General features: G+C 52.7%; 2 protein-coding genes across 5 annotated transcripts in view; both read left to right on the plus strand.

Moving 5' to 3' along the window:
* AGBL4 (ATP/GTP binding protein like 4) overlaps nucleotides 1-14,880 on the plus strand; it is a 799,994-nt gene that overhangs the window by 648,496 nt on the left and 136,618 nt on the right. The gene's annotated exons all lie outside the window — the stretch shown is intronic.
* BEND5 (BEN domain containing 5) overlaps nucleotides 1-14,880 on the plus strand; it is a 43,586-nt gene that overhangs the window by 4,692 nt on the left and 24,014 nt on the right. Inside the window, exons 2-4 of one of the 3 annotated variants that reach the window (XM_036757921.1) lie at nucleotides 8,900-8,997; nucleotides 11,251-11,384; nucleotides 14,231-14,618. In XM_036757921.1, coding sequence (XP_036613816.1) covers nucleotides 11,280-11,384; nucleotides 14,231-14,618 — 493 coding nt within the window. In that variant the 5' untranslated portion in view covers nucleotides 8,900-8,997; nucleotides 11,251-11,279. The remainder of the gene's footprint in view (nucleotides 1-8,899; nucleotides 8,998-11,250; nucleotides 11,385-14,230; nucleotides 14,619-14,880) is intronic. The other 2 variants (XM_036757920.1, XM_036757922.1) reach the window with 2 other exon arrangements.

Genomic DNA, 14,880 nt, shown 5'->3' on the forward strand with positions numbered 1-14,880 from the left:
AGGTTGGACCTCCTGGGGGTGCCCTCCAGTCCCCACCCATCTGGTGGCCCCTTTTGGATTGGCTCCAGCTTGTCCACACCCTCCCTAAAATGTGGTGCCTGAGGCACCCGCTGGATTTGTAACCTTAGCTGCCTTGTCCTAGAAGGAAGAAAAACCATCCCAGTGGGTGATTCACTGCTGTTTGCCCCAGCAAGTCAGCACTGGCGTCTCCTACCATCAGTGCCATCTACAATGCCAGCTGTGACACGCTGTTGTAAACAGCAGCAGAGAGCCGGCAGAGGCCATTGTACAGAAGAAGAAACTGAGTCTCAGGGAGGAGAAAGGTCTCCCAGCAGTCCGAGCCAGGACTCTAGATTTAGAGCCGGGTGGGGCCTTGAAGGCCACCTCCTCATTCTAAAGATGATAACTTGGGGTTATCTTGAGGCCCAAGGTGTTGGACTCCAGTCTCTTGCATTTCCCTAAGAAAGACTTTAGCATTGCAAAGAACTCTCCTCCAGGCAGCCCAGTAAGAGGGAAACTGAGGCCCAGAAAAGGCATGTCTGTGATTGAAGTCATGCTTGTCTCTTTTCTCTTTCCTATGTCTTCGCTTTTGTCCCATAGTGCTCCCTGGCCTGCCCTCTTCCTATCTCCTCCCCAGCATTCCTTAGCTTGGTCATACCTGCCGACCAGGGTTGCCATAGTATTTTGAATAGCTGCCTTCGTAGGTGTAGGCTGCCTCCTAAAAAGAGAGAGCGGTGAAAAGAAAATAATGTAGAGGTACCACCTGGAAAAAAAATAGTCCTACAAACATCCTACGGAAACCAGATTTGTAACATGCTGTCATCTGGGTCTGTATGAAGCAGATCTGGGGACTGGGCAGGGGCTCACATTCAGACCAGGAGAACATCAGCCTTGAGTCTGAAAGGCATCACTGAATCAGTGGGTTTTGGGACTCCAAATTCTGGAGGTTTTTTCTGTTCTTCTGTGTAACTCTTGCGCGCGCGCGCGCGTTTGTGTGTGTGTGTGTGTGTGTGTGTGTGTGTGTGTGTGTGTGTGTGTGTGACAGAGACAGAGAGGATAGAGAGACAGAGAGGGGAAGAGTAAGGAGGGAGGATGGAGAGAGGGGAAAAGAGAGACAGAGATAGTAACAGGGAGAGACTTTGAAAAATTGTCAGATTTCTCCCAAGATTGGCTGTCACCATGTCCAGCACAACTCAAGGAGAGACCTTTCTGCTCCTTGCTCCAATTTTAGGGGGAGTACCCACCATTTTTTGCATAGGAGCCTTGGTTCTCTACCCATTTCATCTTTGTTTGTTAAACTCTAACTGATTCCTTTTGCCTTTGGAGCCCTTTCCCTGGTTATGGACCAGCTTGGAACCTCCTAAAAGGCTAGAGGGTTGATTCTTCCTGGAGCTGCTGTGGCATTTCCCATTCTTAAGCCCAGGCATAGATTCAGACAGCTGGGGGTGGGCATTGGGTGCATTGGGCTGTGTCACTCCAGGAAGAAGTCACACTAATATGGACTGCAGCTGTCACCTTGGCCAAGTCACTTCTCCCTGGGCCTGTTTCCTGTCCAAAAGGGGCTTTGGCTAAATGATCTTGAAGGTTCCCTCCAATCCTGGCCTTCCCTGTTCTAAGGGCCCTCCCAGCTCTGACACTCTCTTCTCATTCTGTGGTCCCTCGGACATTGTGTGGTTCTGTGATTTGGGGGAAATGCTGTGCTAGTTGCCTCTTGATGCCTCCCTCCTATCCCACCCTTGACCATCTTCTCCACTAAAATGCTAATTTGTTGGGGCAGAGACAGCTTTCTTTCTCTGGCCTGAGGAGATGCTATGTGAAAGATGAGGTTTGGCTTCCTTATGGCTGAATCAGCCATAGGTAGTTAATCTTCCTCTTCTGACACCCAAAGGGAGACTGCAGCTGGGGTTCAGATCGGCTTTGTGGTGTCTCTGGAGAGCATCCTGCTTCCTGAAGGCTTCCCAGCAGCCACAGCCACTCTCCAAACCCATCATCCGGGGAGCCGCCAGCTCGGTCTGGGCACTCCTGAGTGCACTGTGACCCAGAAAGTGTGGCAAGTGAGTCATGAGGCTCTTCACCCAGTCCTCCAGGCCTGGAACACTGAACCCTCCAAAGAGCCTTGGGCAATCAGAAGGGCACAGAGCCCCAGGGCAAAGTGGAGGGAGGGACCTTTTCCAGCCTTTCTAAAAGCCCTCTCTGCTCTTTCCCTTCTAGGCCGCATTTTCCTGGGTCAACTTTCCCCAAAGAGCCTGGGCTCAGCTGGGTTTTGTTAGCAACCAGAGCGTGCCATGGCCTAGTCCCTTTTTTGGACAGAGCTTGAAGCAGCCAGGACCCAGGAATGGATGAGGCCATCCATTGCTAGCCCTCCTCCTGTGAGCCACACCATGTGGCAGAGACAGAAGGGTCACTGGCAGTCATCCAGGCCAGCCCCCCTCTTGAAGATGGGGAGCCCAGAATGGCAGAGTCACATGTCCAAGGTGGACCCAGGGCCTCCAGTCCCAGGTCAGGGCTCTTTCCTGCGGTGGGAAGTGGGGGAGCAGGCACATCCCTAACACCCATCTGCCGATATGAGCACAGACCAAAAAGCTGCTCTGCAGAGCCATCGCATCACCTTTGTCTGTGTAAAAGGCCAAAAAAAAGCTAGCAGCCTCCTCTGTCAGTCCTTCAGCTGAAAAAGCTCAGGACTTTGGAGGAGATTTCTTTCCAAGCCTCATTCTTCTTTCTTGGATAACTTTGGTTTGTTCCGTGTTCTTGGCCCATCTTGGCATCTTTGGTCCAAACAGAGCGATGGCAAGAGAATGCTTTGGCGAGCGCCCAGGATTAGTGGGGAGGCAGAGGGCTGGCCAGGATTGCTCGATGTCATCAGTGAGGAAGCCTGCCAAGGGGGGTGGGGAGAGAGGAGGCGGCAAAGCTTAGAGTTTCAGTTTTGACATGTTTTAGCTGATATATATTGGAGCAAAGAGAGGAGCTTGTGGGTGCCACCCCCATCCCTCCAGAGCGCAAGAGAACATTAACCATTGTTGGTCCCATCCACAGGGTGTACAGTCAGGTCACTGAGGCTGTGGGCCAGAGCAGGCAGAGGCAACCCAGACCAACTTTGAACCAGTCACAGCCAGATACATAGATGTACACACATTGATGCAGGATCCGGTATCCTGAGTTTCCAGAGAAAGAAAGTGGGGTTCAGAGAAGGGAACAGAATTACCCAGAGGTTACCTCATGAGTTAGTGCCTCTGGAGAGACCAGACTACCCCTGGATAGATCTGACATTCTCTGCTCCTAGTCCTCTCCACTCCATCATTTCTAATTCTCAGCTCCCTTCCAACTCTGACAGACTCTGTTCTAAGGCCCCTCCCAGCTCTGACATTCTGTGTTCTAAGGTCCCTCCCGGCTCTGACATTCTGTGTTCTGAGGGCCCATCCCAACTCTGACATTCTGTGTTCTAAGGGCCCATCCCAACTCTGACATTCTGTGTTCTAAGGGCCCTCCCAGCTCTAACATTCTATGTTCTAAGGGCCCTCCCAGCTCTGACATTCTGTATTCTAGGATGTCTTCCAACATGGACATTGTTCATTTCTCTGTGCTCTACCACTCAGGCTCTACGGAGCTGGCCTTTTCTCTTCCTCCCTCTTCATTCTTGACCTCTGTCTCTGCTCCAGGTTTTCATGCCCTGCTCTCTCCTGGTTCTCCTGCCAGCTGTCTGACCATCTCCTCTGCAGGCTCATTATGTCTGTAGTCCCCTCTTACAATGGGCTCCTCAGGCCTCTGTCCTGGGCCACGCCTCTTCTAACTCTCTTGGCAATCTCACAAGCTCAACTCTGTGCAGATGACTCTCAGCCTTCTATATCCAGCCCTAACCTCTCTCCCGAGTCCCAGCATCTTCACCCGCATGCTCCGGACCCATCTTAGATCCCTGCCCCCCTCCCCATTAGAACTCCTCCTCTTTCCCCCTTCTTCTGCACATCCCTCTTCCTTTGAGAGCCCCATTCTTCTGCCAGGCCCTTCCCTCCCTTGTTTGCTGCTCAGCCTTGTTATTCTCCCTCCACAACATCCCCAGAGTCTCCCTTGTTCTCTTCCTTGTCTCTTGCCTGGATCATTGCTGTTGTCTCCCCATTGGCCTCCTTGTCTCCACTCTTTCATCTCTCTGATCCATCCTATTCCTCACAGCTCCTGGTCTGACCATGTCACTCCTGTCCTCAAGAACCTGCAGTGACTTCCCATTTCCCTTAGGATTAAATACAAACTCATGTGTGTAGTATTGAAGGTCCTTCCCAGTCTGAACTGCAGCCTCGACGTCTCTGGGCTGATAATGGGTCCCTCCCTCTGGCTCCCACCAGCTGACCCGCTGGCTGTGCTTTTGCCCAGGTGGTCCCACCCACCGTAGCAGAATGCCTCTCCTGCCCCTGGGGACTCCCAGCTCCATTTGAGGCTTAGCTTACATCGCACCTCCTTCAGGAAGCCTCCTATGATTGCCTGGTAGTACTCCCCCAGCCAGGGGCACCTCTCCCACATTTACATCTCTACCCACATGTTTCCTCTCCAAAGACAAGGGTGATTTCACTTTTGTGATTGCACCCGCAAATGTTTGTTGGTTGACTGATTGAGATTTGCTGTCAGTGGCCCCCCCAGCCCTTCATTTTCAGTGAGACTCCTGGAACCTGCAGGGCACCCTTCTTTTCCCTGGGCACTGAGGATCTTTTCCATTGTTTGCTGGTTCTTCTAGTCTAGTTGGATGAGACAGCATCCCTTTGACAATGGGAGACCAAACTTAGGTGGTCTGGGTGAGTCATGTGACTACTCTGGCCCTCTGCTTCCTGATCATGTGAGCTGGTGGGGCACCTCTGTGTGACCCTGAACAAGCCATTAACTTCTCTGAGGCTCAGTTTACTCATCTGAAAAGTGGAGTAGCATGCCTCTTAACTCTACTTGTTTGACGCCATGAGTGTAGAAAGTGTTAGTGTTTTATGTACTTTAAAAAAGAAACAAAGCCACTTGTTGAGGTCTGGCCCAGTGCTGGTGGGCTTTTGTGGGACTTGGGTGCATTTGGAACCCCCCTGCCCCCCATGCCTGGGGCTCATTGCTTATCCAGGCTTGTCATTTAGAGCACATCTCCCCAGGTAAGTAGCTCTTTGCATGTTCCCTAACAGAAGCTTATTGAATCTCTGAGCCTAGAGTTGATGGACTCAGCCCACTTCTACCTGCTGCCCATAATACAAAATGCTGTGATAGGATCTGGCCTCAACTCTACTTGGGCAAGAGCTCTGTCCTCTGCCCAGCATGCAGGCGGCTGCCCCGCTGGGCTATTTTGAACTCTTGGTGGACTTGGGTGACCTGGAGGGTTCAGGTGTCTGCCAGCAGTCCCTCTTCACACAGAGTTTAGTTAGGCCTTGGAAGGCGTAGAGACAGAATCTTCCCTGGTGGCAAGCCAGGCCTGGAATGGAGGCCTGACTCCTGCGAGACACATTAACTCTAGTAAGGAACTTTCCAGGGGCCACTGGGTAAATCCATCTTCTCAGTCGATGAGAAAATCCTAGGATGTGGGAGGGGTGAGAGCCCTTAGATCTGAAAATAGAGAATGTCATTGATGTTAGGGAGCTTAGAACAGAGGATATCTCACCTGAGAGGAGACTTAGAACAGAGAGTATCAGAACTGGGAGGTGCCTTAGAACAGAGAATGTCAGAGTTGGGGGAGGGGGGCCTTAGAACAGGGAATGTCAGAGATGGGAGGGGCCTTAGAACAGAGTATCAGCACTAGGAATGTCAGAGTTGGGGAAGGAGGCATCCTCGGGGATCTTTTAGTCTCAACCCCCTTGTTTTATAGATGGGGAAGCCAAGCCCCAGGGATGAGAAGTTAATGCATTGTGGAACCTTGAGAGTTTTGAGGGACCTCATTGGGTATATAGCTCAACCTTTATTTTCCTACAATATCCCCTCCCTGACAAGTGGTGAGATTCTTGAAGATTTCTAGGAATGGGGAACTCACCACCTCTCAAGATTTTTCCTTATGTAGAATGAAATCTCCCTCCCTCTAGTGTCCACCCCCATCACTCCACAGCATGCTGTTTGGGTCCTTTAAGGTTCTAGATGACAGCTGTCAGGTTCCCTCCCCTCCTCTTTTCACCTGCTCCCTAAGTCTTGTCTTCAGGCTAAACATCCCCACCCTCTTCAGTGCATTCTACAGGGCCTGATCTCGTCCTCTCAAGAGGATGGTGGTGCCCTTGGTGGCGCCCTTATTATCACCATTTCACAGATGGAGGGACTGAGTCTCACAAACGTCACATAGCTAGTAAGGGGTAGAGTCAGAGCGGGATCTCTGATCTTGGCTCTGAAGTCCTCCCATCCACCACTCTGCTTTCAGGGGGGTGGCCTCCCTCTCCACGGAGGACTTCAAGGAGAGGCTGGATGGCCTCCGGGGGTGGTTGGGACTCCTGCCCCAGAAGACACGGGAAAATCCTTCCCACTCACAGAGGCTGTTCTGTCAGTGACTTCCACTTCTACGATCCACTTGTGTTCATGTGTGTTCCTTACAACAGCCAGGCTGAGAGTTTTTCCATCCTCCCCCAGCCCCTCTCAGGGAAGACTCCATTCTTTGACAGAATTGCTCAGGCCCAAGGTCAAGGCTGTGTTCACTCGCCTCATCCTTGTTTAGAGCTCAGAGATACCTTGGGGACTCCATAGTTCATCCCCCTATTCTTCAAGGGAGGAAACTGAGGCACAGAACAGGGAAGGGCCTTGCCCCAGACCCCCCGGCAGAGGTGAGATTCGAACGCAGGCCTTCTGGTTCCCCATCTGGTCTGTTTCCTGCCCCAGGGTGCTCTGAAGACATCAGACACTCATGCCTCAAAAGGTAGGCCTAACTGGGGGGCATAGGAGGGGCTTCCTTCTCCTGAACATGACCAGAAGCGATTTCTCTAATTACATTGCCCTTAAAAATATCCACTGGGACCTGAAAATAGGAAATCAATGTAGTCAGTGGCTGCTTACCCACCATGCCTTTTCCATGTTGAGTATTCAAGGCTTCTAGTCAGGCTTCCAGGGTCCGCCTTGGTGACCTCGTCATCTGATTTGCCCCGCTAAGGCCTTTATGTTTTCTCCTCGGCGCTCTGCAGGGGAAGCAGCCTTGGGAATCCTAACCCTTGGTACCATCCTCTGCCCTGGGGAAGACGTAGGCCAGGAGGCTGTCACCTATCATTGACCAGTGACCTTTGGGGCATCTTGGGCCCTCCCAGCTGAGGATAGGTGCGTCTGAACTCTCAGGCTGGGGTCAGGAGAAGCTGCAGGGGATGTGGAGAGTGGTGGTGATCAGAGTCAGTGGGCCTACCCCCATTTCTTCTTCATAGCAGAAGCAAACATATCAAAGAGCATTATCCTCATGTCACAGATGAGGAAGCTGAGGCTGAGTGACTCAGAGGGTCCGTTTCGTGATGTCACTGAACTGAATTGAAGGCAATGCAGTCAACGCTTATTGGCTGTCCCCTTGTGCCCTGCACTGACCTTAAGTAAAGGATCCCTATGGGGCTGTCCTCAGCAAGCTTAGAGTCCTATAGAAGAAAGAGGAAGGCTTCAAGCCAAGACTGTCTGGCCCTGGGGTGGGACTGTAGCAGGGTTGGGTCAGACCACCTCTGAATTGCTGGGATTCTGGGGTGGACACCTGGGAAGGGCTTTAGGGCCCACCCAGTCCTCATGTGAGGCAATGGATGAATCAAAGAGAAAGCATTTATTTAGCTCTTACTGTATGCCAGCCACCATGCTAGATGTCGGGGACACAAAAGCCCTCCAGGAGCTTACATATTAATATGGGGTCAGCCTGGGAAAGCCCACAGCCTTTAGCAAAGTCGTGCTTTTAAATGTGCCAAATAAAATGCACAGGATTGCAAAGGAAACCCATCATATTGAACTACAGTTCTCAAAAGATTTCTCAAAGACCAAGTTCATGTCTTCCAGATGAAGGTCCTCTGTTCTAGTGGTAGAAACAATGCCTCCCCCCAACCCCCTGGGCAGCCCTCGAGTGGCCAGGGAGGACTGTGTGCATTGGCAGAATCTCAGAGATGGGCACTGGGACCATGGGTGAGTAGATCCACACATTCTTCCAAGTAGCCATGGCAAGAAGGATTGATGGAGTGATGCCTGCAAGGGCAGAGTACCCAGGGATCCAAGGTCAGGATTTGAATCCAGGTCTTCTGAAGCTCAGTGGAGTGCCCTCCTCCTGCCCCAGCCCACCTGACTGGTGTGTGCTTCTCTTGTCTAACAACAAGATTACCAGGGGTAGTACTTGTTTAGGCCACTTAAAGTTTCACAGAGCCCTTCCCAAACACCTCCTTGTTTGACTCTCCTAACATCCCCCAGGAGGAAGATGCTGCGGATGGGATCGACCCCATTTTAGGTGAAGAGCCTGAGGCTCAGAGACATTAGGTGACTGGCCCAGGGTAACACAGCCAGGAGGCATCCAAAAGGGTACCTGAAGCACAATCTTCCTGCCCCCAAGGCCAGGGCTTCCCCCCTTGCGGCTTCTTCTGCCCCCGCGTCAGTTTCTCCTAATGATAGGGCTGGCATTCGAACCCAGGACCTCATACTTCAAACCCTCAGCCCCTGCCCTGATCTCTGTTAATTTACAGCCATTTTGCATGATTCTGTTTATTTGTTTATTTTTAGGTCTAGAAAAGGCAGAGAAAGAAAGAATTGGAACAGCTTTAAACAGTTTTTTTTTTCTCGTTTTAAAGAAAGACCAGAAACTTTCCCTTGATCGAGGCCTAAGCTGTTGACGCCCCTGTCCTCCTTGGCCCCTCTCCCTACAGACACTCAAAGCTCCTTCCAGATTCTGACAGGGCCCTGGGGCTGGAGCAGAGAGATTTGAGGGGTGGAGGGGGATGGTTCATGTCTTTTCCTCCTGCTCTTTGTCCAGAAATTCCCAAAGTAATGCAGGGATCCCACCTCCACCCAGAACATGCACAGTTGTAGGAAGGTCTTCTGGCCCATCTCCGTCTCCAGCGTCCTGGGCAGGTAGGTCGCTGTCCGGCTCTGCTCAGATACTTTCTGTGAAACAGCAACCTCTCTGTTTTGGGAGAGCTCTGATTGTTAGGGCGATCTTCCCCACATCAGCTTCCTTAGAATCCTCTTCTACCCCTCCCCCCTCCTCAGTTTCCTCATGTGCACAATGAGGATTTTGGACTAGGTGGCCTTGGAGATCCTTCCAGCCTAGATACACAGTCCTTTGAGTCTGTGACTTCCCTGTGGCTGTCATCATTAGCCAGCCCAGGGCCTCCTTCCCCTCCAAGGGGCAGGTTGCTGTGGAATTCCCTTCTTCCTTTTCCTAATTCCTTATTAAACTCTAGCTTCTCTGCCCAAGTCTGCATCGCTGGACATTAGGGGCTGAGGGTGGGCCTGGGAAGGATGAGGCAAGACCTGTTCCTCAGTGCTCTCCCCAGGCTCCAAGATCAGCCCTGATCAAACCCTGCTGGGGCCCTTTTGAGATCGCTGGCTTCGAGGCAGGAGGAAGGCCTTTTCCCAGACCTCTTAGGGTTCCGAGGTGCAGATGCTGAAAACTCTAAAAACCCATGACTTTTCCTCTGCGGTTAACAAAGTGGGACTTAGGGTCAGGGTGGACCCATTAGCTGGGCTGATGGGTCTTAGGTCTGTCCATGGCCAGCATCAGGGCTAGTAGAAACAGGACAGCTCCTGGAATGTTCAGGTGCCAAGCCTGGAGTCAAGAGACCTTGGTTTGAATCACCGTTCTGCATTACTGGTGGCGTTATCCTGAGCAAGTCTCCTCCATCTTTGAGCCTCAGTTTCTTCTTCCCTAGAATGGGAGCAATGAGCCAGGTGCAATCTGCCTGATGGGGCTGTTAGGACAAGAGATCTGCATAAGCACAAAAGTCCCCAATAATGGGCCTGTTGTTTTAGTCTCTGGCCCCACCAAGGCCCTGTCCCTAAGCCTCCGGTGACATCCACAGCCACCCCCCAAGGTGTCTACAGATCCAGGGCCCCCCAGAGGTGGTTCTTCTTCCCTCCCCTCCTTTCTCTCTCTCTCTCCTTCCCCTCTTTTCCCTCTCTCTACCTCCTCTCCTTTCTCTCTCCCTCCCCTCTTTTCCCTCTGTCTCCCTCCCCTCCTTTACCTCTCTCTTCCTCCCCTCCTTTTCTTCTCTCTGTCTCGTCTCCTTTTCTTCTCTGTCCCCCCTCCTTTCTCTCCTTCATCTCCTTTCTCTCCCTCCCCCCTTTCTATCTTTCCCTCCTTTCCTTTCCTTCTCTCTCCCCTCCTCCTTTCTCTCTCTTCCTCCACTCCTTTCTCCCTCTCTCTCCCTCCCCTCCTTTCCCTCTCTCTCCTTCCCCTCCTTTCTCTCATTCTCTTCTCACCTCCCTTTAGTTCCTCTGTCCCCCTGACATCCAGTGTGGAAAAGCTGCTTCTGTCTAAGCATGTCTCCACCTCACAGATAGTTCTCCCCAATATAGAAGCAAGTTCCCAGAGTCCAGTAGGGTTCCCCTCCATTCCTGAGGCTGCTGCAGGTCACCTAACCACATAGAGTGTGGTTCATCCTGGAGGACCCACCCTGGAGGCACAGATGTCTTTAGGTGAACCAGAGTTTGAGCCTGGGGAGGCCATGGCTCTGAAGTGAGCTTTAGAAGTCTTGGCCTTTCGTGTCTCTGAAATATCTGATTTAATGGTGCTTATTCCTCCATGATCTTCATGTTTTAATGGGATGTGGAGATTCAGGAGAACAAGGAAAGACACCCCCCCAAAAAATCACATTCACTGGAACACCATATGCCCCCAAAACATGATGCCTGCCCCCAGCACAACCTTCACTTTGCCTGTGAGCTGGTTGAGTGCCAAATGTCCCCTTCTAGGTCATGTTGGTAAATGCATTTGGAATACATCAGTTGGGAAACCCTTGAGGAGGAAAGGAAGAGGAATCCAGTTTCTATGATCTCATTTTGAGATCCTTCCAGATGCCCCTGTCAGGGCCCCAGAGCTCAGCACATGGTGTCATGGAGAGTCCTGGCCTGAACATCCTGGTGGTGCCACTGACTCATTGTGTGACTTTGGGCATGTTCCTGGACCTCCTTCCTTGAACAGTGATGGGCTGAGTGGTCCCTGAGATCCCTGGCATCTCAGATGTCCCATCATTCCGTGAGGAAGCTTTCTCATTTTTAACTGGTCTTGCCAAAAGCATTAGCCAGCACTTGGGATGCTTGGGCAGCTAGAGGGCAGCTCTCTACCTGTGTAACTCATCTTGTTCTTTTCATCTACGTTTTCAGAGGACAAAACTGACCTTGAAAATAGTGTCATGCAGAAGAAAATCAAAATCCCCAAACTTTCCCTCAATCACATAGAAGATGAGGAGGAGGTCCGGGACTATGGCGATGACGATGGGGAGTTTAGACACAGTAAGGTATCGCCTTCTTTCCTGCCTTGGGAAGGGCTTGAGGCCTTTGGGGAGCAGCTATAGCTTAAGAATTCCCCAGGTCAGCCTGTATGATATTAAGAGAGATCAATGTCAAGTCCAACTCTGGGGTTCAAAAAATCAGCTGCCCAAGTACAGGCTTGAGGAGACACGGTGAGCCAACAGGTGTAAATAAAATCTGGGGGTCTGAGTGAATGACAGGCTCTAGGCAGGTTCACAGCCCAGTAGAACAGCCACAACACCAGGTGTCTACTGCAGACCTTAGGCTGCCGGAGGAGGGGGATGATGTCCAGAGGAGTGACGAGGGCAGGCTGGGGATCCCGCTTTCCCTCCCAGGTCGCTCTGCACACACTTGGCTCAGTGGGTCCAGTCTTGGGCGCCACAGTTTAAGAAGGACATTGAAGAACTAGAAAGTGACCAGTGTATGTCTGTGCTGTTGGAGGGACAGTGGAAGGTACAATGGGCATGGTAAGCTTAGAAAAGAGACAGTGTAGGAAGCCATGACAGTGGAAGGATTAACTTTGTTCTGCTTGGCCCCCACTGGGAGAACTAGCAACAGCCAGAGGGATGGAGGGAGAACTTTTGTCTCCTTCCCAAAGTGGAGTGGGCTCCCTCTGAAGGCCCAGTGGCCGGCACCCAGTGGGGAGGGCTTGTGTTAGGGCCACAGCCCTGAGCCGAACTAGATGCCTCATTTCCACTTTTGTGTAGCCCTGCCTGTCTCTGGCTTCCTCTGTACAAGGATGGGTCAGACTCACTGATCTCCAGGGTCTATTCTGGATCCCTGGGCCCAGTCAGAAGACAGGACAGTGGTGGTTCCTTCAGTGTGTCAGGGATTCTGAATGCCTTCTCACTGCAGTTCTATGAGGGAGGCCTTTCAAGGAGATTGTCTCTACTTTAGAGGTGAGGAAGCTGAGACTCAGAGGCCAGGGAGTTGCTGAGGGTCACAGAGCTGATGAGTGCTGGGGACGTGGACTTTAGAGCTGGAAGGTCCTTCGAAACCATTTCATCCAAAGCTCTCCTTTTAGAATGGAAGAAATGGGGACCGAGACAGGGAAATGGGCTTGCTCTGCCAGGACTAGAACCCAGGTCCCTCGCTCTGGAGCCAAGTGACAGCCCTGAAGGGCTTGGCCGCATTGTGCTAGGGGTTGCCAGCTGCCTGCTCTGGCCCTCCCTCTGTAGACTTCTTTATGAGCTTGTTCAACAAGACAGTTGGTATCATAAAGTTGGCAGCCCCGAGGCAGCAGCAGGCCTGGGAGCCATGAAGGACTTCCCCTCCTGCCACATGGGGTGGTGGGGCTGAGGGGCAGGGCTTAGGTCCAGCTCTGCCCCTTCCTGGCCAGAACCACTGGGGCTCCTCAAAAGAGCAAGCACTGGGTGGGAGTCAGGGGAGCTGGGGGGTGCCTTTGATCCTGGAGTCATCTTCTAAGGCTCTCTTGGCTGAGACATTCAAAGCAGATGATGTCAGAGCTGGGAGGGGCCTAAGACTATAGAACACCGAGTGTCAGAGCTGTGCCTTTCTGCTCTAAGGCCCCTCCCAGCCCTGACATTCCTTGTTCTGAGGCCCCTTCCCCTGACATCCCCTATTCTCAGGCTCTCCCAGCCCTGACATTCTCTGTTCTCAGACCCCTCCCAGCTCTGACATCTCCTGTTCTCAGGCCCCTCCCAGCCCTGACATCCCCTGTTCTCAGGCCCCTCCCAGCCCTTACATCCCCTGTTCTCAGGCCCCTCCCAGCCCTTACATCCCCTGTTCTCAGGCCCTTCCCAGCTCTGACATTCTTTGGTTCTGTGCTCTTCTTGGGACATAAAGAACAAAAGTATTATCTCTAGGTGGGCTTGGAAAGGCTGGAGGCCAAGGCAGCCACCAACCGCCAGAGCATTTCTGTTGGACCCTAGAAGCTCAGAGCTCAGATGCACAAGGGACCTCAGCAGTCAGGGCTCTGTCTCTACTTTTTTTTTTTTTTTTCCTGGAGGGGCTTGCCTTTCTTTGTATCCTCCATGCTTAGGCAAGTGCATGGCATACAGTAGGCACTTACTAAATGCTTATTGGCTGAGTCGTACAGTGTGGAGTTATCTGCCTCTTAAGGCACCTGCCCCATTGTTGGGCCCAGTCCTCCTTGTGGCAAATGGGCAGAGATCTGCTTCCTCGGAGCTGACCCCGTCCTGCCCGCCTTACTCCACTGCACCTCATTTTGCCCTCTGGGGCCAAGCAGAACAAGTTTGGACCCTGGCCTAGGCCCGCCCTCAGACCCTTGATGACAAGATCGTGTTTCCCCAAAGTTTGCTCCAGAAGAGGCACCCCCAGGGCCTTCCCTAGCGCCTTTCGTGGCACAGCCTCCAGCTCCCTCTTCCCGCTGTGGTCCAGACTGGGCTCTGGCCAGGGCAGGGGGAGCAGGATGGCTGCCTCCCTCCCTCTTGACAGACAGTATCCCTGACCCTTGAGGCATGATGTGCTGCTGCTGCTCACCACCCTGAGCTGTCTCACCATCCCTGACATCTCGAGTCAAATGCTCCTTCCCCCGACAGCTGATGGCTCCTCCTCAGACCCTGCGGAATGTTGGGTTGGTGCCTCTCGGGGGCACTTGGCATGAAATGGGGTGTGTTGGCGACCCTCTGTTTCCAAGACTCTGGGCTCCCTCAGGATGAGAGCCCCGTGCTCTGTATTCAAGCAGTCGCTTAATGTTGGTTGTTTTGTTCAAAGTCCCAGGACTTTTTCACCCCACCCCACCCCCTTCCTCTAACCACACTGCTCCCTCTTCTCTCCTCATGCAGTCAACTTTTTGAGCCCAGGTCCAGGAGTTGACACTGACCCCTGTTCCCTCTGTTGTCACCCCCAGAGACAAGAGGGGCGGAAGCAAAGTGAATCAAGTGCCCACAAGAGCATCGAGGCCGTGGTGGCCCGCCTTGAGAAACAGAACGGGCTGAGCCTGGTGGGCAGTGCCAGCCCTGAGGACATCTTTGTGGACTCCTCCAAGGGTGTGGACGGCATGGACAACATGGACGATGCCGTGGTGCCTCGGGCCCTGTATGAGGAGCTGCTCAGAAGCTACCAGCAACAGCAGGAGGAGATGCGCCACATCCAGCAGGAACTGGAGAGGACTCGGAGGCAGCTTGTGCAGCAGGCCAAGAAGCTCAAGGAGTGTGGGACGCTGGTGTCGGAGATGAAGGAGCTCCGAGACCTGAACCGCCGGCTCCAGGACGTGCTGCTGCTTCGGCTGGGCAGCGGTAAGTGCCAGCTGTCCTGGCAGGGTGGGGAGGGAGGGGCCGGTAGGAGGGCGCTGACCCTCCTGGGGACTCTCCTTAGCAAGAGGCCGAAGCAGACTCGAGGTTCTCAGCCCTTTGTCCCATGGGACACCTGTAGAACGAGGCTGTTGGGTGAGAACCACAGAATGTCAGGGCTGCCTGACAGGGCTCGAGTGTCTGTGTCTGGCTCTTTGCTGCCTCCATTTTCACTGGTGGCTTTATCCAGAATCCACAGAGGGCATGC

The sequence above is a fragment of the Trichosurus vulpecula genome, chromosome 4, assembly GCF_011100635.1.
Source record: "Trichosurus vulpecula isolate mTriVul1 chromosome 4, mTriVul1.pri, whole genome shotgun sequence".
NCBI lineage: Eukaryota > Metazoa > Chordata > Mammalia > Diprotodontia > Phalangeridae > Trichosurus > Trichosurus vulpecula.